The sequence below is a fragment of the Bemisia tabaci genome, chromosome 7 (assembly GCF_918797505.1).
Source record: "Bemisia tabaci chromosome 7, PGI_BMITA_v3".
In the NCBI taxonomy this organism is placed as follows: Eukaryota; Metazoa; Arthropoda; class Insecta; order Hemiptera; family Aleyrodidae; genus Bemisia; species Bemisia tabaci.
Window position 1 is genome coordinate 4,320,495 of NC_092799.1, and position 22,607 is coordinate 4,343,101.

Consider the following 22,607-nt stretch of genomic DNA (forward strand, 5'->3'; position numbering starts at 1 on the left):
ACGAGCGATACAGACTCAGCGTCATACATGCCTTGTTTTTAACGCAGATACCGTCGCCTGGATGACAGAAGGGCGTAACTGCGCAGCGAGATGAGCCGTGAAAATCGTTGAACCGTATGAATGACAGGGTTTATTGCAGAGTGTAGTTATGCCCTTATTCAAGTCAAGCGACGATGTGATGCAATATCGCCGCGGTCACAATCTAGTGTAGGCAGTTATCAATCTTGGGGTGTCATTGACCATGGAAAATAAGTAGTCCCGCACAAGTACTTACATGTCGACCGAGTATTGAACGAAGCTTACGCTCGTACTATCAAAAGAGCTGTTATCGATTATGATAAGTGCTATCTTATTGCTGGGAATAAAATAACTAATGAACTGAGTTTACAATGTATCTTAACACCTTGTTTCTTAAGTGAGAGGTGCATCGAGAGAGCTCCGTGAAAAAGATGGATGGCCACAGTGCGGAGCCACGCCACGTACCTCCTCTGCGTTGTTTCAAAATTTCCGCCATTTTATTTTTCTAAAAGGAAAAAGCCAACTTTGTAGCTCGAATTAATACAAAATATTCTGCTGATAGAGAAAAAAATCAAGGAATTTTTCAGGAGATTAGTTTGGCTATAAGTTATCTAAAGACAAATTGGACTACATTTTGCATTTTGGAACTATAAATCCTAGCCCGGTTTAAAAACAACGTACGTGCCATTAGTGTCCCTATGCACATAGGTGCTTTCCCGGAAGAGCCAAAATTCATAGTTCCAAATTGCAAAATGCAATCCAATTGAAGTATGCCTGACAAGAGTAGGGGCGTGCGCTCCCTCACACCCCCCCCCCTCCTTGGATCCGCCTAATCCTGCGACATAAATATGTTTTCTCTGTAATTTCAACGTCAGAATGCGTCTAAAGAGAATCAGAGGCACCAAGGTCAGTAATCGAGTGGGAACAGAAAGAACGGAGACAAAATCTGTGTTGATAATGTTGGAAAGTCTCCAAGAAATCTGCCGCCTGGGGGCATCACCGGCTGGCTGGACTGGGCCGAGTCCCATCCAATACTGGTTTTCTCTCACTGCTCACGAAACATCACTCTCCGCGTAAGTACGCTGGGCGATGAGCCCTGTTAACTACATAACTTAATGTTGTCCGTGGCTCATCTCTGAAAGCAGTTACGTCCTTGTGTCAGGCAAGCGACGAAAACAAACCACTCGATGATCCGTGCAGACAAAACTAACCGCAGTGACGATCCAGCTTGCTCGTTTGTGAGACACGTTTCAGTGAAAAGTTCCCCGAAACTCGGTAATTTCGATAGACAACATAATCCTGCAGCATGTCCGGGAAAGAGGTGGTAAGCAGAAAAAATATTTTTCCTCTGAACGAAACTCTGGCCCGCATAATCCATATGATTAGGGCAAATAGAGAGAAACACGATGAACAAGTGGATACTATCACTTTCCTGGAAACGGTGTCCACGGTGGAACTATAGGATCACGTATTTCGAGTTGGGTGTTTTATTATTTTCGGTCCTACTTTATTTTTGAGTAAATATTTGTTAATAATCTGTGAAGCGCATTTTGCGTGAAATTATGACGATTAAACTAAGGATAAAACAAACCAAAACACGAATTTTTGTATTCATCTATTGTAATTCATGCATTTCAGGTTCAAACCCGCATGACGTGACCCTTCACCCAATTATACAGTGTAATTATACAGTGAATTTTTATAGTTTATTGTTAACCAGGCTTTGTAATACTTACCTCCGTTGTTTTATGTTTTGATTTATTTTATTTTATTACATCGCTGAAATTGGGTTTGGGCCTGAAATGTATGTACGATGAATTACAATAGTATGTTAATTTGAAAAGTTAAAAAATGCGTGTATAGGTTGATTTTATCCTTATTTTAATTGTTTAAATATTTTTTACGGAATTTTTAGAGAATGCTCTTAACAGGGCGTGGAAAACTGAGACAACAGTGAGAGTAGTAACAACGATCCCTCGAACAATTTGAATACGAAGGGAGATATGATAAACCGAGATTCGTAATTTTGTAGTTACGAGTTCAAACAGGTGAAGGCTTAAAATTGAGTGTTTTGCCTTTGCAATGTAACATTTAATAACAATAAACTCTCGCGTCTCGCCCTCGCGTTTCCACAGAACTCAGCAGATAGTCTACCAAATTCACAGAATCCCAACCTAATTGGTAGCACATGGCAACAATCATTCCCACCGGACGCCACGAGGAATAAAAATTAATTATTCGCCCTGTAAACTTTTTTGGGTGATATTCCGCACTGACAATAGCAACAACGAGGGAGGAAATCGAATTAAGCGTCTCGATTTAAAGCTGCAAAAATAATTACGCAACATAGTTTCGAAGCCACCCTTTCGCAAATATCTGTGAAAGCTTCATGGAAACAATCGTGGGCGATGTGACGGATTGAAGTTAAGGAAAAGTATCGAGAGGTGCAGCAATAGAGTCGTCCGTTTTTAATTCCAAGCATCAAGATTGCCAGAATGCGCGATAAAATGGTGGCATTTTACATGAGGTTAAATAGGAGTAAAAAAAATATTTTTAGCGCACTCTGGCAACAGTGCCAAGCATGCCCACTTTGAACATCCGCCCCCTCTGAAGCCCTCGACTACAAATAGGAGCTTTCATATTATTTATTTTATTTTTTAGTCACGTTGAATTACAGTAGGAGGGGAATCCCTACCTATAAATATTAACCTTTTGAAAAACGGTCCTTGACGGTTCATCTGTTAAATTACTTACAAAGATAAAATTGCTCTTGCTTGATTAATTTTATTTTTCTTCTTTTTCTGCGGCCTTAACCTCTTAATTAATATTGAATTTAGTGAGTGCTCTGTGTCATATAGCTCTGTGCTGTGCACTTGTGCAGTCTTGAATTTTTTAGGACGATTCTTACTCTGAGAGTAATTTCTAAAACCTTAAATACAAATGTTCACGAAAAACATGAGTTCTTTGACTAATTATAGTTTGGACAAAGAGAGGGTGTATACCACCATGTGTGGATTTTCAAAATAAAGAGAACATGTTTATACACTTTATAGCAAGCCATATGAGACTGTGTAAGGAAGAACATCATATGACCATTCATAAGTTGTAAAAAGTCCCTTTAAAAAACATCTGATTTTGAGAAAAGTCATGTATATTTCTCGTTTCTAGATACATTATAGATTATATTAAAAGTAAAATTCTCATGAAATATCAAAATATTCACAAGATTTCCAAACAACCCATATTTTTAGGAGAGAAATTTGTCAACGATTGAATGTTCATAACACGTTTTTCCTTAACACGGCAGATTAGCCCTGTAATTTTTCACAGCAAGTTTTTCCTCGCATCCTCACATCCTCCATATTGATCATAAAGTGCCAACGGGAAATACCTACCTACTTTTTCACGACATGTTAAGCTCTTTTTGAGGAGGGCAGCATAAGGGGCAGTAGACGCAACACTAGCGCTCCTAGCGCGATAATATAATTCAACAACCGGTGCAGCGCACCTTCCTGATGATCCCGTGCTGTACTGTTCTAATGATAGACCCCGCAGTTGCCAAATCCATAATTTCAAAAACATAAAAGCATTGTTTAGGACGAAAAATAGGAATTTTTGACTAAACTTGGCATGGTGTTTGATAATGAATGCAACACGTGGATCGTCTCGCGCTCAGTTACTCCGCTGCACCGGCCGGCTCTGGACTGAGACCCCGCGATGATGTTTATTTGTTTAAAAGTAGTTTAACCCACTTCGATGAATTAAAACATTTACTTTTCAAGTTGTCCATGCTCGGTTACATCTTGCATTCAGAACGGACAGTTTATGGTGCGATGAAGTTATGGTGTGTAGAGTAGAAAGTTACAAAACTTCCAACCACGGGGCACACTGGGAAAAAAACACATTGGATTTAGAGTCCAGACTCTTGAAAACATTGACAAGAAAAATAACTCTTGATTCAATCAGATTTAAGCTTTAATCAAAAGGGAATCCGCTCAAATTAAGAGGCTTGGTTCTTGATTTAAGCTTAAATCTAATTGAATCAAGAGTATTTTTTCTTGTCGATGTTTTTAAGAGTCTGGACTCCAGATCCAATGTGTTTTTTTCCAGTGATATTTAAAACTTTAGTGAAAAAAGCGAGGAGATTTTCTCACATTTGGTGCATTTCTAAGTCGTTTGGATGAAAAAGCCGATATGGATGAAAGAGTAAACAACACGCCTCTGTGTACAATGGACCGCGTTTAGCAGAATAAAACCAAGCCACATCGGCTATTGTCAAAAACTTGGCAATTTAATTACTTACAAAAGCACGCCTCTGCGGATTCCTTTGAAAATTTTAAGGAATTGTCTTTGTACTATGCAGGAAATTCAATGAATTTTGCACAACAATCAGTACAACCGTTTTTGTGTAAAAAGTTAAATTGCCCAATTAAAGTTAGCAGTAGCTGATATGGCTTGGTTCCTTTCTGCTCAACGCGGTCCAAATACGGATCGAATTCATTGATTGACCTTCCTGAGATTTTTTTGATGACGAAGTCTTTTTGGTGGTATAAATTAAGATCGGCATATTTTACGTGTAACATTGTTATTTTAAAATTTATGACTTTTAATATACTTTTTTATGATTTTTTCCCTCATAATTTTCTTGCTTATTTCAGGCTACTCTGTATTCATATTGGAGAAGTTCCTGCTCTTACAGGGTTCGAATTGGTAAGTACAATGATTTTTAACCAGTTACGCTTGTCTTTATAAATAGTCGCCACTGGAAAAATTTCTCTTGAATCCAGGGTCCAGGCTCTTAAAAATTTGACAAGAAAAAATACTCTTGATTCAATCGGATTTTTGCTTGAATCGCGAGCCAAGCCTCTTGATTTAAGCGGACTTTTTTTTTAATTCGAGTAAAAATCCGATTGAATCCAGCGTATTTTTTCTTGTCAAATTTTCAAGAGTCTGGACCCTGGATTCAAGAGACTTTTTTTCCAGTACCTTCTAAAATAATTGAATGAGTTTGGTGAAACAAGAAAATTGGATCTTTCAGTTTTCGTTGTTTCACTCCTCCTATTACATTTGATTTTCAAGGAATAAAGCAACCATTTTGTTCATTCCCGATATATTTCCATAAAAGTTTACACCAATACACCTACAGACCATTTCCTAGAAAACAATAATGGGAAAGGATCAAATAATTTCACATACATTTTGACAGTAGGGTTTTCCTTTCAGAAAATAAAGCATTATCGGAGACTTTTAAGAGTTGTAATTAAGATGCGCAATGTGCATTTTCCAACTTTAGCCAACGGTATGATTCAATAACCTTCGACGATTTCTTTGCCCGATAGCCCTGAACCTCAAAGGGATTCCGTACGAGGTGAAACCGGTCAACATTTGGAAGAAAGATGAGCATCTGACCCCGGAATATCGCGCGATAAATCCCATGCAACAAGTGCCTGCTCTCCGGATAGACGGTCGCACGTTGATCGATTCCGTAAGTCATTAATCCCTTCCGTAAGTCGTCAAGCACAAAATGATGAGAGGAATTCCTCTGTGAGAAAAAGATTTGCCATTTAGCTCTTAATCCATGCGTTAAGTTGTGCCCTGGACCCGAAAGAGACACGATGATTTTGCCTGTTTCATTTATGAAAAAATATGAGAGTCTATGGAAAACATACCTTAATGCATACTAGTTAATTTTCAAAATTGAGTTTTTTCCAGTCGTAATTGGACCGCGTTCAACAGAAAGCAACCAAGCCACATCATCTATCGCTTTTAACTCAGCAATTTAATGCTTTACAAGAGCACGCTGGTGCGGATTTTTTTGGAAATTTTAAGGAATTTGCCTCATACTATACAGAAAATTCAATCCAATTTGAAAAACAATTGCAAAACCGTTTTTATGTAAAAAATTAAATTGTCCGATTAAATTTGGCAATAGCTGATGTCGCTTGGTCCTTTCTACTTACCGCAGTTCATTTAAAGTTTTCGACGGGAAATACTCTAGAATCTCATTGCACGCGGTCAATTGTTTTGGATGTATAATGATTCTATTCTCGAGCATCTGGGCATTTTCGCATTTTTGGGCGTAAATAGAGCGGCTGTAAAATGTAGTTTTGATCGAAGAATGTTTCTATAATGAACTGAAATTTTGAAGAGATATTTTTCAACCTTTTTTTTACCTTTATTGAATGACAAACTTCGAACGGTGAATTCCTCTTGGTTTGACATTTTTGAGCGTTTGTCATGCAGAGATGTTTGTAGAGCAGTTGGCAAAGCAGCTGTGCCAGTAGCTAAATTTGTTATTTTTGGCAATTAGTTTTTTAGGAATTTTCACTATAAACAATTTTTTAATTTTTTAGAAAAGTGCTCTCAATAAATGGGAAACAGCAAAATCAAACAGCTTTCTTCAGAATCAAATGCGTCTCATAAATACACACTGAATCAGGTTGAGCTAGCTCGCTTTTTCTCCCTGTTGACAGATTTCTTTCCCGGTTGAATATCATACACGCCCATTTCTTTCCTTTTGCAGATCAGTATCATGCACTATTTAGAGGAAACAAGACCAGAGCAACCACTTTTGCCTTCAGATCCCGCAGATAGAGCAAAGGTATACTTGCAACTCGCTGGAATTCATTGTATCATTGTAACGCCCATTTAGCAGATCCAAAAAATAGAAATAAAAAATACTCGTCAAAACGAATATGTTGAAATCACAACTCACCAGTTTATTACTAAAAGAAGAGGATAAATAAGACCATTCATGAAACTCACCTGCAACAAAAAAAAGAGCACATTAGGGTCGTATTCATAATACAGTGGAAATCGAATATAATGATCTTGAAGTGACCGGCCTTTTACGGTCGTTATAGCCGATACTCGTTATAACAGATAGTTGGAGTTTTACGCATTCACCTTAAACCGAATAGCAATGAGTAAAGCTGTGCTGGCACTAGGGTATGAAGACGAGGTCTCTTTATTTGTTGGAGAGGAATCACCACTATTTTCAACACTACATTTTCATTTTTTATTTTATTTGTGTGTACACTGGTGTAAGTCACACGTGGTGTACACTGGTCAGAAACCGCGGGCGGTAGGTAAAAACCAAAAAAATTACAAACATTCAACGATGAAGCGCGCACCTTCGTGTGCGTGCAATGCCTGAAGTATTCCTCCAGTCTTGTAGGCGTTAGTTTGCGTTTCAAGCCGACCAAGCCGATCGTACTGTGTTTGGCGCAATGCGTGAAGTATTATGTTCAGATGTTTCCTGAACAATTTTTTTGTTCCGAGTTGGTGTGTTTTCGAACTCACTGATTCAACTACAGAGTTAGTTGTGTCCCTTACCGCAATAGTTCTCGTAACTATCGCACGGTTGCTGACGCATTTTTAGCCAGCCGCTGGTTGTGACGACTATCCTTTTATTCCGCGTCGACACAATTTTTTCCACAAAAAGCCCATCGTTCAATCAAGAAATTGTTGAAGGTCTTACCAAAACATTTCTGTTTAACAACGTTTTCCAGATTTTTTGGAGGCGGGTTAAACATTTTCCTACCTTTTAAACGAATATATCATCAGAATTCAGAGCGATCGTGACATCGGGAGCCAAAGTCGAGGTATTTCGGATTAGATCGCGAAATTGCTCTCTCCTTCTTACAGAGAGGAAAATTCGCGCTAGTTTTCACCCGCAAGTGCAACCACCGGAAAGCCAGGTTTCGAATTCATTCACAAAACGGAACAAACAATAATATTTCCCACACCCCGCGTTATCCTCACAAGACGTCGTGGGATGTGCGAACAATGCTGCAAAATGGGCTCTCGAGGCTGCCAAATTCCTCCCGACAATATTTTTAATTCCGATGTTGGGCGTGAGTATTTTCTCTTCGAATTTTTAGGCGCAGCACGTTAGGGTCCGAATAAAATTCCGTGAAAATCTCGAGAGAAAGCACGCATAAGTTCTCTAAAAAATTCCCATTGTATCGAAATACATTTGGCAAAGTTTGAATGTTCATAGGGTGTTCTTCCTCATCTCGGCAGAATACAAACACACTGAAAAATGAACTGAAATTCGATCTACCGACGACCGGGGGCTGTTATGCTTTGAGCTTTAGACACACCTACCGTGTTTGCAGTGTTCGATGACTGCAAAGCGTTGAAGCGATGAATGCGGCGTAAGGGCGCACCGTGATTTCCACGACAGCCTCGGTCTCCATATAACTGTATGCTTTCTGGGGCTCATGTATGAGTAGACAAAAGCCCTTTTGTTGGAGGAGCGATGAATGGTGTAAACGTTCCCGAAGCGAATCGCTCGCGCGGAAATGCAGCTGCGAAAAGCTACGGAAAAGAATATTAACTCCATTTCGAACTTGAGCCCTGGTTAGAAGGTCTTATGAGCTTCGAAGCTCACTTCAGGCTCGAGCTACCGTGATAAAGCAGAAATACGGCTTTGAAAAAACACGTATGTGCAATATGGCAAAGGGTGCGAGTAGCACGTGTTCTTATGCGCTTTGGGGGTCATTCCGAATGTGATATGCGGCTCTCTGTGAGGTACGGCAGAGAGGCATTACGCGATGTTAATTTAATAGTGATATTCGCTCGAGCGCACGGGGCGAGCGAAATTTTAACAAATTGATCGAACAAATATTTGAAAAAGAAAATATGCCGTGGAAACCTCGTTAACCTTGATGAAACGCGCTATTAACGGGCCCGGTGGTTAAATCACTCGATGCAGTATCGGCTTCGAATAGATTATTCCACTATTCTCCCGCGCTACCGGAAAACACCGTATGGACGTTTTAATGTTGCTAAACTTCTTTTGATTAAATTCGTATTTGTAATTACATAGATAAATGTACACTATGGCAGCCCGAGAACATAGATAAAATAGGACTATGGAAAAGGCGGGAACGAGGCTGAAAAATATAATAACTTACAAAACACGGGATATCTCGACCGACCTCCTGGTCATTCACTGGGAAAAAAAAAAAACAAGCAGAAAAATCCAACATGAATATGTTGGAAAAGCGTGCCGAATAACTAAAATGTTGGACATATACCTACTATTTTCACGTCTTTGTTATTTGCATCAATTGGTACTTTTTGCTAAATTTGGGAGAAAATATTGATTCATGAACGTTGAATGTAAATCGATTTTAAAGATTCCGTCCAATTATCTTGATTTTAAGCTGATATGCGGCATTTCGCACGACCGTGATTTGGGCGAACTGCCGTGCATCGAAATCGCGTTCAGTTATTCTCTTTGGATTTCGAACTGTAACTTCTCTCCTATTCGGCCGATTTTTACAAATGAGGTCTCTTTTTATTTGTACTTTAACGGAAAGTAAGGAAAAACTCGCTAAATAGACGGAAAACAATTTTTGTGAAAATTTGGTGGATCCTGGCGTCACGGTGAATGGTTAATCGGGCGTGGAAGATAATAGGTTCGACGAGGCGACCCTCTCCTCGCCGTCTTTTATTGCCTTGCTCGAAACCTGACAGTGGATTTCTGCAGGGGCCACGGTTAGTACATGGTATAAAGAGTCACGAGGCTCATCACAGATTGCACTTGCAGTGCAAGACGCTCATTGGCTAAACAGTTTTGGCGGGAAAGAAGGTTCTAGAGTTGAGTCCTCCGAGCGTAAGAAAGCTTCTATGAGGTTTTTGTCAAATGAAATAATACGGTTTTGACAGGAAAATGTTCTCAAGGGTTCCCAATTAGCAGTTCAGTCGGTTTTTTGGTAAGAGACCATCAGGGCTTGACAGTATAATGGTTCAAAGACAAGAAAACGGGTCCGAGGAAAAAAATATTTGGACGGCCCGTTGAATAGCATTGGTTGATCGGTGTGCTTTACTATGGTACATCCGAGTGATTTCAAAAATCGAGCCCTACTGGCACGCTTAAAAAAAAAAAAAAAAACACTCATTGGATCCAGAGTCCAGACTCTTGAAAACATTGACAAGAAAAATAATCTTGATTCAATCGGATTTTTGCTTGAATCAAAACGAAAACCGCTTAAATTAAGAGGCTTGGTTCTTGATTAAAGCTAGATTCTGATTGAATCGAGAGTGATTTTTCTTGTCGATGTTTTTAAGAGTCTGGACTCTAGATCCAATGTGTTTTTTTTCCAGTGTTATCAACCCTTGAAAAAGAAAAAATTTAAAACTCTAAAAATACAAAAGCTAAAAAACAATGTTACTGGTCCCCGGTCCCTTTGTTATAACACTCGTGGACTTTTCATTTTAGATTTTTTGGGGAATATTTGCTCGCATTTTTAACAGATTTCACCTAGTCACATTAACTGAGTGAATTACTAAGCCCTGAACGAATTTTGCCTTGTGAATATATTATACTGAAGGTAAATGACGCGTAAAATACGAAGCGTACATTAAAAACGCCAAAAATTAATTCAGAAACCAAGAAAAATACAGTTTAAAAAGCACGAGCTCAGCCTCGAAGTCTTCGTGGGTGCGAAGCCTTAGAACCGCTATGGACTTGTAACATATTTTATTCAAAAATCACTTCCATCTATCGAAAAAATCATAGAAATTAAAGTTTGGGTGCCTGTCCAATCAATGACATAAAATAGAGGGTAATTTTCCCTCGACAAAATGCCTAACAGTTCCTAGACTACTGAAGATTTTGAAATATGTATTCAAATGAACGATTTTTCCCCAGGTTCGTGAAATCGTTAGTGTGATTGCAAGCGGTATTCAGCCATTGCAAAACGTTGGAATCCTTCAACTATTACCCGAGGAAGAAAGAGTGCAGTGGGCTCAACGAGTCATTAATAAAGGTTTTACAGGTAACGTACAATCCTCTCGTTCCTTACATTCCTTCTCCTTCCTTTTATACGATTACAAAACGCAGTCACCTCCGCCGTTTATCAGTTGGACTTCATTTTGTAATAAAGCACTACAATTTTTGGTTCGTATGTAAAAAAACTTATGTGCAAAGGGAAACTAAACGTTGACTTAACTAAAACAATACGTTGTTTTTAAACGGAACCAGAATTTACAGTTCCTAATTACGAAATATAGTCCAACTGAGCGTGAATGTGAGACGTGATCCGAAAGATGAAAGGAGATTCACTTACAAATATATGGCTGTGTTGGAAAAACTCAGTAGCGCCTTCAATTATAGATACACGCAATATGAACATCCTTTGAGCTCGAATAGTTGTATCGGGGCGTTATCATTAAGGTTAGACTGGTATCGCTGATGAGGGTCACTTTCCCTATCATCAAACTTAAATGCGCGGTAAAGGATTTCTTCATCTTCTTCTTCTGCTACTGCTGCTGCTTCTTAATTAATCAGAAGAGACTGTGAAAGCGCATCAAAAAAAAATTTCAGGCGGATCCTGATAGGTGCTAGATAGAACAAAGTACAGCAGAGTAAAGCCACGTTTTGGAAAGAATGATTGATAGTAATTCGAACTCATCGCTCCTACTAAAATCCTAAATGGAAATAAAATATGAGCTAGGGATGTAAAAACATGAGTAAATCTTTTCCGTAGCACGTATTCTTCTTTTTTTTTTGGGGGGGGGGGGGAGGGTACAAATCTGCTTTTCTCAATTCCAATTTGATTAGGCTTGGTTTCTTCTTGCGGAACCTTGGATAATTAATACTTCCTCAGTGTTGGGGCAGGCGAAATCACAAAAGTTGCCAATAGATTGACCATTTGTCCCGTAATAAGGGAACACCGACGTGGCCTTTTATTAAATGTCTCACTGCTTGTCTTTTTGCGCTCTGCTCCACATGAAATAAAACTTGTTGAATATAACTTACGACCCGCCATTTTCAAGATAAGTAGGTTCATCAGGCTCTTGGACAAATGTGATGTTAAATATCTCCTTGTAAATTTAGATTCCTTGTGCTCTTTGCTATGAGAGAGCTTGAATGAAATTTACCCTGACGCATTCTCTTTTTTAGCTTTAGAAAAACTCCTAGCCAATTCTGCAGGGAAGTACTGCTTCGGAGATAGCATTTCAATCGCTGACTGCTGTTTAATTCCTCAAGTCTACAATGCTCGCAGGTAAATATTCTGTTCATTTGAGCCCGTTACGACTGTTCAAAGCTACTTGCGCAGACAGTGGCAAATCTTGAGAGGTTGCAGCTCTATTTATTCCTTTTAAATGCATGTCAAACAATCGATTTCAATGTAAGCACGATTTATCAATTAGAATCGATATTTATATGGATTTAAACTGAAGAGAAACTGTGTTGCAGACTTACGAAACTCGCTACTTAGCGCGACTTCGGTGAGAGATTTACGTATGCTGAACAAAGTCATGAAAACAGCAATGAAAAAATTGTATTATTGTATTTTTTTAGTAAGCTCAAATACATAGGATTGATATTCCCATTAAAACGATTGTACATCAATTACTCAAATCTCTCATAAAAAAGTCCACGAGTCGAATCCTTCATGTCCTACTTAATTTCACAAATGGTTAACTACTTAGCGGTAATTATCAAAACCTGCCGTGATTTTTCTTCTCTGTGCAAAAAAAAATTGTGGGACAGTTTCAAGGAATTACGTAAAATTGTTAAAAAAATAAATTAGAAGCAGACATTTTCAAACACCGCAAACGAGATTCGTTGTTGCGGATTTATACTGTCGATTTGCGAAGTTATGTACCATTAGGGTTGCATTTTGCAAAAAGTAATCACAAGCATTGAAATGTCGCTAAGATTGTGCAACTTTTTTTACCTTGCAAATATAAACTGATCATCTAAACCAGTTTTATCTTCACTCTCAATGAACTATTAATTCAATACGAAAATTAACATCGTAAAAATCTTTTGCAAGGTTCCAGTGATTTTATTGCAAAGAATGTAAGTTGCACAATCTTAGCGACATTTGAATGCTCTTGATTCCTCCTTCTAAAATGGAATCCATTTTACAATCAACTTAATGTTCGACAGGTTTAAAGTGGAGGTAGAGACATATCCAGCGATCGCAAGAATTGACAAGGATCTCCTCAGTCACCCAGCGTTCAAAGACGCCCACCCTGACAACCAGCCTGACGCTGTCAAAGATGCTAAATAAAAGGCTCCAGCACTTCGGCGATACTAAAGCCACCCTAACCTACCGAGTGTCAATGGATCACTAGACAAGGTGCGAATTTAAGCATTCTGATACGTGTTTCTGAACCAAAATTTTACGTAGAACACAATTCGCGCAACGAAAATTACTGAAACCAACTCCTAACGGAGATATTAACATTTCTATTTCACATTGGTTGCGAGGAATTTGAACTGCCCACTCACAAGAAACTCAAAGCTCTACGTGAGTCAAATCGCGCACTACAACGGTTTCAGCAAGCTTCTCAATCGAGCAATGTTCATTTCCCACCATGTGTTTTTCAAACTATGAGTAATTTGCTATAGCTGAGCCAACGGGTTAAGATTGAGGTTGCCAGATTTTTTTATGGCTGTAATGTTCATGATAACGTTTAGCGCGCGATGTGAATCACGTAGAGCATTGAGTTTTCATGAGCGGGTGGTTTCAATTCACGCACCAAGAATCATTAAATATCTTTGTAAGGAGTTGATTTCGGTAATTTTCGTTGTGCGCATCGTGTTTTACGTAAAATTTTGGTGAGGAAACATGTATCAGAATGCTGAAATTCGTACCTCGTCTTGTGGTCCATTCCGAAGTCCGTTTTTACCAGCGTGATTTTCAATACATCGATTGATCAGCCGTTTAAACCTACGGTAAAGGATCGATAAAAAGGTTGTTCGCGACGAACAACTTACTAATCGAATCTTTACTGTAGCTTCAAACGAGGAATTAACGATAATCGATCATTCACGCCTCGCTGCTGGTTTTTACTTTTCAGGCTCAATTGAAGAGAAGAAAATAATCCGAGAGGACGTGGAATTGGCTTTCTTTTCTCCTGTCACGTTTTGTCTGTGATTTAATTTTGATTTCGTCAAGATCTTTCTGCTGATGCATTTTTTATTTAAACAATGAAAACTATATAGAATTACCGGCAATTTTTCATTTTTAAATTCCTAAACCACCCCAATGGCATTACTGCGTTTCTTGCAAAATTTCACTTAGGATTAGTTGGTTAAATTAATCGTTTCCAACAAAAAGTAGTAAATACATCTCAATGTTGCAAAATTTTCACCGGCCTGTTTTTCACTGAATTCTTCATAATTCATATTAAAACGCAAAATTTTGGACAACAATTGCTTAATAACTATGCAATTTTGATGCGCGATTTGGCACTCCCTCAATTCCTCTAAAACCCCCTGCCACCACCTTTTCACTGAGCGTCCCCTTCGTCTCCTCTCAGGAGGAACCCAACCAAGCATCTTCTTCGGCAGCCTTTCTTCCGTCATCCTGTTAACATGACTACATCCGACAAGCTGGCTGAATTTATAATGATGCTAAAACTTCAGAAATAAGTACCTCAGTTTGAGGCTTGGTAGACTTCCTGTCATACCATTCTCTATCACTTCTTGAAAACTTTATTCCTTGTACGTATCATGTTCAGAATATTCCACGAAAATTGTAAGGCCACGATGTTGGCTCGGTCTCTTTGTAAAAAATAAAATAGGATCGGAGATCTTGACACACCTGAACCGAGATACATCATTTTTGCAGTGTCACCGTTGATAATACATCTCGCTTCTGTGATCGTTTTATTGAATAACATCATTATAACAACATGTACATATTATACAACATGTTAACATTTTTTTTCTCAGATCCCGGCCACCACCATGTAGGGCTTAGGTTTTTCATTTTTTTTTTTTTTCACTTTTTGCTGTAACCTTTCCGACTGAAAAGGACTCAGTTTTGAGTCAGTGTTGAGTTCTGAGTTGAATCGTCTCGGTTTTTTTTTTTTTTTTTTATTTTATTTTATTTTATTTGTGTATTCTAGCCTTGTTGCGAAATGCATAATATTAATTAATTATTACCCCAACCACCCCTTCTTAGTTCCCGCGGATCGTTCGATGCGACGCTGAAGGTATGCATATTCCAGTTTCAAGATTCTGTCTCATGCCTAACATTCATCACTTAGAGAATCCTCCTTACAGCGCAGGGAGGAATGCAGGTAATCAAATCAAATGCTTATTAGCTCAACGAAGTTATTCCAATAATTGGATGGTCTCAGGATAACGAGTCAACACTAACGACCGAATTCGAGTGGAATTTTGCAAGAAACACTTAGGTTTCCTTCCGATATGCGTTCCCAAGCTCATGAGAAGCTTTCGTACATTAGTCTAGATTTTGCAATAAGGAACAAACCATATCTGATTTCCCCACAAAACCACCCAACCGCAAAAGGAAACAATGACGAATGGCACACATTGATGACCAAAAAGCAAACTCTCGTACCTTCGTTTGCAACGCTACAGACTTCATATCATACTTATTTATTATACCGCTAATTGGTTGACTAGTAAACGTAATTGATTGAAAACTGCCAAAATATTCTGTATAAATGTCAAGCTGTAGTGTTGGCTTGTTTCTCTTCAAAAAAAATAGAATAAAACAGGAAATTGTTAAACTCGCAGGCGAGTGACGTCGAGACGTGCTTTTGCACTTTCGTCATCGATATGATGTTTCCAAAATGAGCTAACTGTCATCAATTTTAGACGTTTAAACCTAGATTGAAACCTGTGCGTTTGCCAAATGACCCGATCGGCAAACCTAGGTCTGCCAATAACATGGTTCCTTTGGATTGAATTAATTTATACATGCGTTTTTCAGTGGCGAGGCGTGCTTTGCAATATATCGATGGATCTGTCATTTGAACCTATGGGAAAGAATCGATAAAAAGGGTGTGCACAACGAACACCTTAATAATCGATTCTTTACCTTTGCTTCAAATGGGAAAAAATCGAAAATTGATCATTCACGGCTCGCCACTAAACTCCACTGATAAACGCTATGCCCACACGTATCCATTTTTCCTATAATTAGAGCTCTATAGTCGCCAAAAAGCCAATCTCTGTCGATAAAATATAAGAAAAACTGACAGCAAACATTTTCCCACAAAACACGCCTCCCCCCCCCCCCTCCTTTAAAAGGCAATACCTCACTTTTTGTATCGTGTAATCATTACTATAAACTCTATGCTGCCTCGTCAAAGAAAAAGGGGTGTAAACATACGAATAGGAGCAAACCTCTGTCGATTAAATATCTGTTATGAGAGAGTATTTTTCCTCCAATTTTCGAAGTTCCTGGATTAATTACGAATAGAATTCGCTGAAAATTTCGGGGAGAAAAACTCACGATAAAATTCAAGTTTTACCGGGGAAAAATTTGCCAACACCAGAATTCCTACGTGGTAGCATGACGCCCTAAAGTATTTTTCATCATACTTATATTTAATAAAATTTGTAAGATCCAAATCCATCTTTTTCGTCAAATATTGTGTAAGAGACGTTGAAATCTCTGTTTTCGATTTATTGACGAACCATGAAAGTAGTAGATCTTGGAGTTTTTCTGGATAAATTGCTCCGTGCCGTCCAAAAGGATGACTTTACGAAGGAAAAAATCAACAACGAGATCAAAGCAATATTGATAACACATTTTTCATCTATGAACAGAAGACTTATGTGCGGAACATGTGAGCTAGGTGATGCAATCCGATATGTGCATTGCCATTAACGCGAGACTATCTTTGAGTCGCTCCGGTAAAACAATTCCCTAATTCACGGGGCAAATGATACTACCCGCGTTGCTTCCACCACCTATCAGCTGTCTTGATGGTGGTATCACAACGCCGTGACTTGTTGCAGGTTGCATAGTCACGGCTTGGCTTTCAGTCTCATATTTCATGGAGCATACACGCGCGTCCGAAGTCGCGTTATGTGCGATATTGCCACTTCTCGTTCGAATTGCATTATATTTTGTGATATCAGTGTAGGAAACAGATTCGAATGAAATTAGGAATGAGGATTGAGCCTAGGATGAACATTTACCCGCGTCTAATTAACAACGGCTAATTAGCAAGCGAGCATGTTTGTTATGTGCAGCGAGAAGCACGTTGAACGAACTAATACAAAACTATGAAACCAAGTACCTCGATTTGCGACTTTTAAGCTTAGCTTTTGCGTTTTATCAGCCGTTCACGATAAAACATAATGCTAAACATCTGATTATACGACCCTCGCACCCACTCGTAAGGATTGTGGGACGTAGGTCCCTGTCCTGCCGCATTCCTCATTTGTAGATTACTAAGAGGTTTTAGGAGGCAAAAGTTGTAATACATTTAAACGATCTAGGATTTTCGAAAAATAACAACGTCACAAAAAAAAATCAGTAACAGGTTAAATCATTGGCATAATGAGCAACGCCGCACCGTGGGTACAGTCAATAGGAGAGGTCGGACAAAATTTGGGAACTTGTAACTCCGTTTACACAAAACTTTGATGTTCTAAAAGTGGTTCCATTGGCTTCCTCGTGACATTTTCTTTTCTAGGCACCCCTTGAAAAAATAAACATAAAAAATTTCACGTCCGACCTCTCAAATTGATTCGATCCAACGTTCTCCGGAATCAAGTTAATTGCAAGAGAAACGGGCGAGGCGCCTTCAGTTGGTGTCGTATGTAGCGAAATCTTTACAAATTGTATTACAAAATTTTATTATAACACCTGAATGCTACTATTCGGGCTTCACGGATGCCAATGTATAAAACGCGCAGAGGTAAAGGCGTTTTGACTCTCTGTGTAGTTGAATACCTGCCGCCGCGCCTTCCGTGAAGCGGTCACTCGTTGAGTGTTCGGCAAGTCAAAACGCCTTCACTTGCGTGCGTATGCAACACGGACATCCATGGAGACCGAACAGTTGCATTCAGGAGTTATGATGAAATTCAGTTTATAGTGATCGTCGCATGCAGTACTAACTAAGGGCTCTTGCAACTCTAAATCAAGGATACAATTTTGTACGAATATATTCTTAAAAATATGAAAAATTAGGGTAACCCTTCTACCGACTCCTAATGGAGAATTTGCACGCAAATTTTCTTGTACTCAATCTGCGGGTACTTGATGAGCTGATTTTGCATTTAATAATTTTTTTCTGTGATGGGGAATTGTAAAAAAATAAATTTAAAGGTAAGAGCATGCGCCGCCTGGTGACTTCATCCGGCGGCATTTCTTGTTCAAACACAAGTATTTTGGCAGATTAGGTTATTTTGTCATATTTTCTCCAATAATTATGCAATTTAAAAAACCAAGGGTATACCCGTGCTCAGTTCCCTTGGTAGTTTCGTTTTAAACAAGAAATGTGTAAAATTTCAGAAACCTGTAAATTCTCCATCATGGCCTCTTGCACTCACTGAAAAAAAAATATGATGATATCTACTATGAGTCCACTAGATTTTTTTCACAGTGATACCATCTAGTAAAAATAACCAGAATTATGGTGATATTCACCAGAACTCAGGTGATATTCACCATAATATGTCAAATGCTACCGTAGAGTCTGGTGTTAACTACCTTACTCGTATCGTTGTGTCAGAGTATATGGTGAAATCTAGGTTTCAGGACATTTTGTCAACGATTTTTTGTCCGCGCACCTTTTTTGTCCAGTAGTTTACGCCCACCCGTAAAATAAGCAACAGTGACTTGGTCCAAGCGTTATATTTAGTCGGTATGTAAAATTATATTGACAATATGGAAATGAGAAATTGAAAGAGAAGGAGGTGTTGTTATGGTTGCTCATTTTCTAAATGAAATGTTATTACTTTCTCCTTTTGAATCATCTTTTCAAATTGTCATTGGTGAATATTTGGTTTTATTTCTATCCTTAAAATGTTGAATGTACAATATACCTCATATATGTATAGGTACTTTTTTTTTATTTTTTATTTACGAAATTATTACTCCGTTTAGAAAACATTTATATTTTTAAAACGTGACAAATATTTGTAAAACCTTTTCCAAGCGACATTAATCTCAATGAGCCGCAGTTGTGCCGACAGAAACTGCAAAAATGAATAAAAGAGGGAAAAAAACCAAGGAGCACGCAATCTTTAGTTTCAACCCATTTGTACATCAATCTTTTCGAGTCAAATACGTCAAATTTTGAGCGTTTCGTTGCGCGTACACCTCGCTGCGGCACAATAAAAGCACAAAATGTAAAATAAAAAATTAACGTGCTTTGGAAATCATTAAATTTGACACGGAACCACCAATATTTAAAAAACACACATTATATTATTATTCTCCTTTAATAAATTGATACATATTTTTTCCCCATCAATTTAAATGAGAATAATCAATGCAGAATGTGCTAACATTTCTAAATCATGAGTTAAAAAACGCTGACTATGCGAGTATCAATATTAAAGCCGAACAGAGCGGAGCGGTGTGCTGCCAGCGCGAAAGGCTCACTGGCGCCTACAAACCTAAGTGGATACTTCACGTATTGCACAATGCTTGAAGTATCCACTTAGGTTTGTAGGCGCCAGTGAGCCTCTCGCGCTGACAGCCCGCCCGCCGTGCGGCGGCGCCTGAAGCAACTATTTCACAACAGAGGTGTCGGACAATATTATACGTTATTATACGAAATGGAACGTATTAAGAATGACAGGCATCCTTTAAAAGTACAGATCTTTCCTCGCAAAATAAATCAAGATACTTATCGTACACAGGAAAAATCTAAGAGCCTTTAGCTGAGGCGAATATAGAGGTTTATCCGGTTCAGGTATAACAAGGTGGGAATTTCTTGAAAGATAATTCAGTCCTATTACACCAAAGAGGTTAAGAGAGTTTTAGTGAATTTTGTAGAAAGTTTTAGTTGTGAGTTTTATGGAATTGACGCTCCCCCATTTTTACTAAAACTCTCAACTATATATATTATTTTCCGTTGGACCAAACAGACAAAACAAAAAAACAAGCAAACACTCATTCTTCCAAGACACTATATATTTTCATCCAAAAACGTCGTGAGCAATTGTCGTTTGTATTTACATGTGGGCCAATTAACTTTGGGTCTCAACTGGCACGCGGACCAACACTCCCGTGCCGAAAAAACGCGTGGACGTAAATTACCGGAAAAAACAGGTGCGCGGGCAAAAAATCGTTGACGAAATGTCCTATAACCGAAGTCTATCATATTTATTTTCAGTGCTCTCTTTCCCACTTTTAGAAGTTTGAGTGGAAAGTGACGCATACCTAACTAATGCAGTAAAAAGATGCCACTGGAATCTTACGGGTGGTTTTTCACGACCCTTACGAATCGATGAAGAGTGTGAAAAAATCAAAAAGAGAAAAAACTGCGAGGGAAAACAGAGGCTAGACGCGGAAATACCGAGCTTGTTAAAACTTGTCTAATAATCTTCCCCGGGAGCATCCTTGACCTCGAAGTTATGCGCAAACTAATCAATGAAGATAAGTTCTGCGGAGGAGTCTTACCTCAAGAATATTCATGTTCCCGGGCGTGATTTTGGGTTATTCCGGGGATTAGTTTTCGAATCGATCGAACGCAACCGTGCTAAGGAAAAACGCCGTAAGTATATTTAAAAGTTGCCAAATTTCTCCGCATAAAACATGTATTTTTGAGGAAAGTTATTCATATTTTTCCTTGAAATTTTCGGATATTTTAGACAAAATTTCGAACAGCAGTTTCTGAAAACTTAAAAGAAAAATATTCAAAATTTTCCCAGTAAATTTGGTTTTTATTGAAGGAAATCCGGCAACGTCTAAAGGCTCTTACGGCGTTTTTCCTTAGCACGGTAGAGTTGGAGTCGAGCGCGGGAAAAGTTACCCGCAGAAGATTAAACTTGCGTTAGGATGCACCTTGCAACTGACTCTCGTCGCGAAGTTCTGCGTGCGAGGCGAAACCACGTAACTTCCCATGGGAATCCTGCGTGTATTCGCGTTTCTTGCGGAGTTCCGGTGTTGCATCCTAAGCTCCCCGGCGATCATTCATCATCTTGGCCCGTGTGACGTCATGCCTTTCCAAAACAGATCCATCTCGCTCCGCACCCCAAGGTCCTTCCCCGCATTGCTAATGAGGGATCATTTGGATGCTTATTTCAAGGGTGGTCGTTTTCTACCGCGATTTTGGGGACTTGAATTTTATCGATGTTTAGTTCTTTGAATCGGTCGAAGGATTGCGGTTATAATTTGACATTTAAACGACTCCACGAGAAGAGGAATGTTGGAGTTGGACAGATGCAGGGGTAGGGAGAGAAATAAAACTGCAGAACTAATTAAAACTGCTGGATGAAATTAAAAAATGAATACAACATTAAACTCTCTGTTTCAATTAATCCTAGGAATACAAAAAAAGCCTAAGTGACTAAAGAAAGGGGTCTTACTTCACAGACTTGAAATTGGGTATTTTTAGGTATTAAAGCATAGAGGAGTGTTATTCATCTTAGAGAACACTCTTCATTTCGAGACAAAAAAGAACCGAAACTGTATCAAACGTAGCTCTTGCTTGGTTAGGTGCAACAGATAAAAATTTGACGTTTAAGAAAGGTTTCTGCTAAAAAGACCGAAAGGACGGAGAAGAAAAATGAGAGGAAGAATAAGAGGAAGAAAACACTTTTTGAAAATTCTAGTTTGCAAAATTGTTCAAAGTGCAAAATTGCCGGATGCCAGTAAGTTTTTTTTTTTTTTTTGCCATGCTACTGATCCCGGCGACCTCTCTCTTCCGAGCAAGGGAAAACTCGTTTCTTTCAACGTTACAATATTTCCATTCGCTTATTAAATTCTTACCAGGAACGGTTTGGGCACTTCAATCTGGAGATTTCTGATTTTCCCCCCAATCGTACAAAAAATTGAAAAAAATGAACTAAATTGACAAGAATCATCCCGCTTTCATTGTCAAATAAAAAATTGGCTTCTTGGAGTACATTTTGGAATTTTGAAAGGTAGAATTCATTTCTGCCGTGCCCAGGAAAAACATTCACAATCGGATCTAAATTATCTGAAAATTTCAGCATAAAATATTCATAACTTTCCTCCAAAATTAACATTTCATCGGAGGAAATTCGACAACTGTCGAATGTTCATCATGTTATTTTTCCTTTTTCGCCGCGCTTTTTCCGGAGGAATGCAGACTTTTCAGCGTGCCAGGATTTTCTTTTCCGGATTCCGGTGCCCTCAACCCTCCGACATAACGCTGGCCTCGCAACGCGGTTGGTATCCGTCCGGCGAGTGGAGACGCACGGGCAGGAAGTGCATTCGCACGGCGTCAAATCAAAGCGTTTAAAAATGATTAATAACGAGGAGCGCGAACCTAGGAGACGCGGCTCGTGCCCTCGACGCACGCTCGTGGCTCATGGCTCATGGCTCATGGCTCATGGCGCATGGCTCGCCGCAGACGAAGACCATCCATTCATATTAAGGGCCGCTGTCATCGTCCCGTGGATGGATCATCGCCTGGACGCTCGAGTGGAGCCACGCTCACACATACCGTCGGCGACAGTGTACCACGCGCGGTGTATTATGATACCTATTATAATTTTAGAGGTTAGGTCATAGGCAGTATTTGAAACTCACCTATGAGTTTCAGGAGCCATGTGACGCAACAAGCTCGACTTTTAAGGGTCATTGAAGATTTTTTAGGGGTCAGATTCGCCTATACCTATATCACGCACTGGGTAAAAAAAACCCATTGGA

The 22,607-nt window shown here is 39.0% G+C and overlaps 1 protein-coding gene across 2 annotated transcripts; it reads left to right on the forward strand.

Annotated features, from left to right (window-relative positions):
* The first annotated feature begins 1,226 nt into the window (after positions 1–1,226).
* LOC109031562 (probable maleylacetoacetate isomerase 2) lies at positions 1,227–13,998 on the forward strand. Of its 2 annotated transcripts, none has more exons than XM_019043146.2 (7): positions 1,227–1,342; positions 4,677–4,728; positions 5,358–5,503; positions 6,542–6,619; positions 10,682–10,808; positions 11,936–12,038; positions 12,932–13,998. In XM_019043146.2, exons 1-7 carry the CDS (start codon positions 1,325–1,327, stop codon positions 13,053–13,055), a joined length of 648 nt encoding a protein of 215 aa, XP_018898691.2. In that variant the 5' UTR covers positions 1,227–1,324; the 3' UTR covers positions 13,056–13,998. The 2 variants fall into 2 exon arrangements, with proteins under 2 accessions (XP_018898691.2, XP_018898692.2); XM_019043147.2 differs by lacking the exon at positions 1,227–1,342 and adding an exon at positions 3,701–3,862.
* Positions 13,999–22,607: the final 8,609 nt, after the last annotated feature.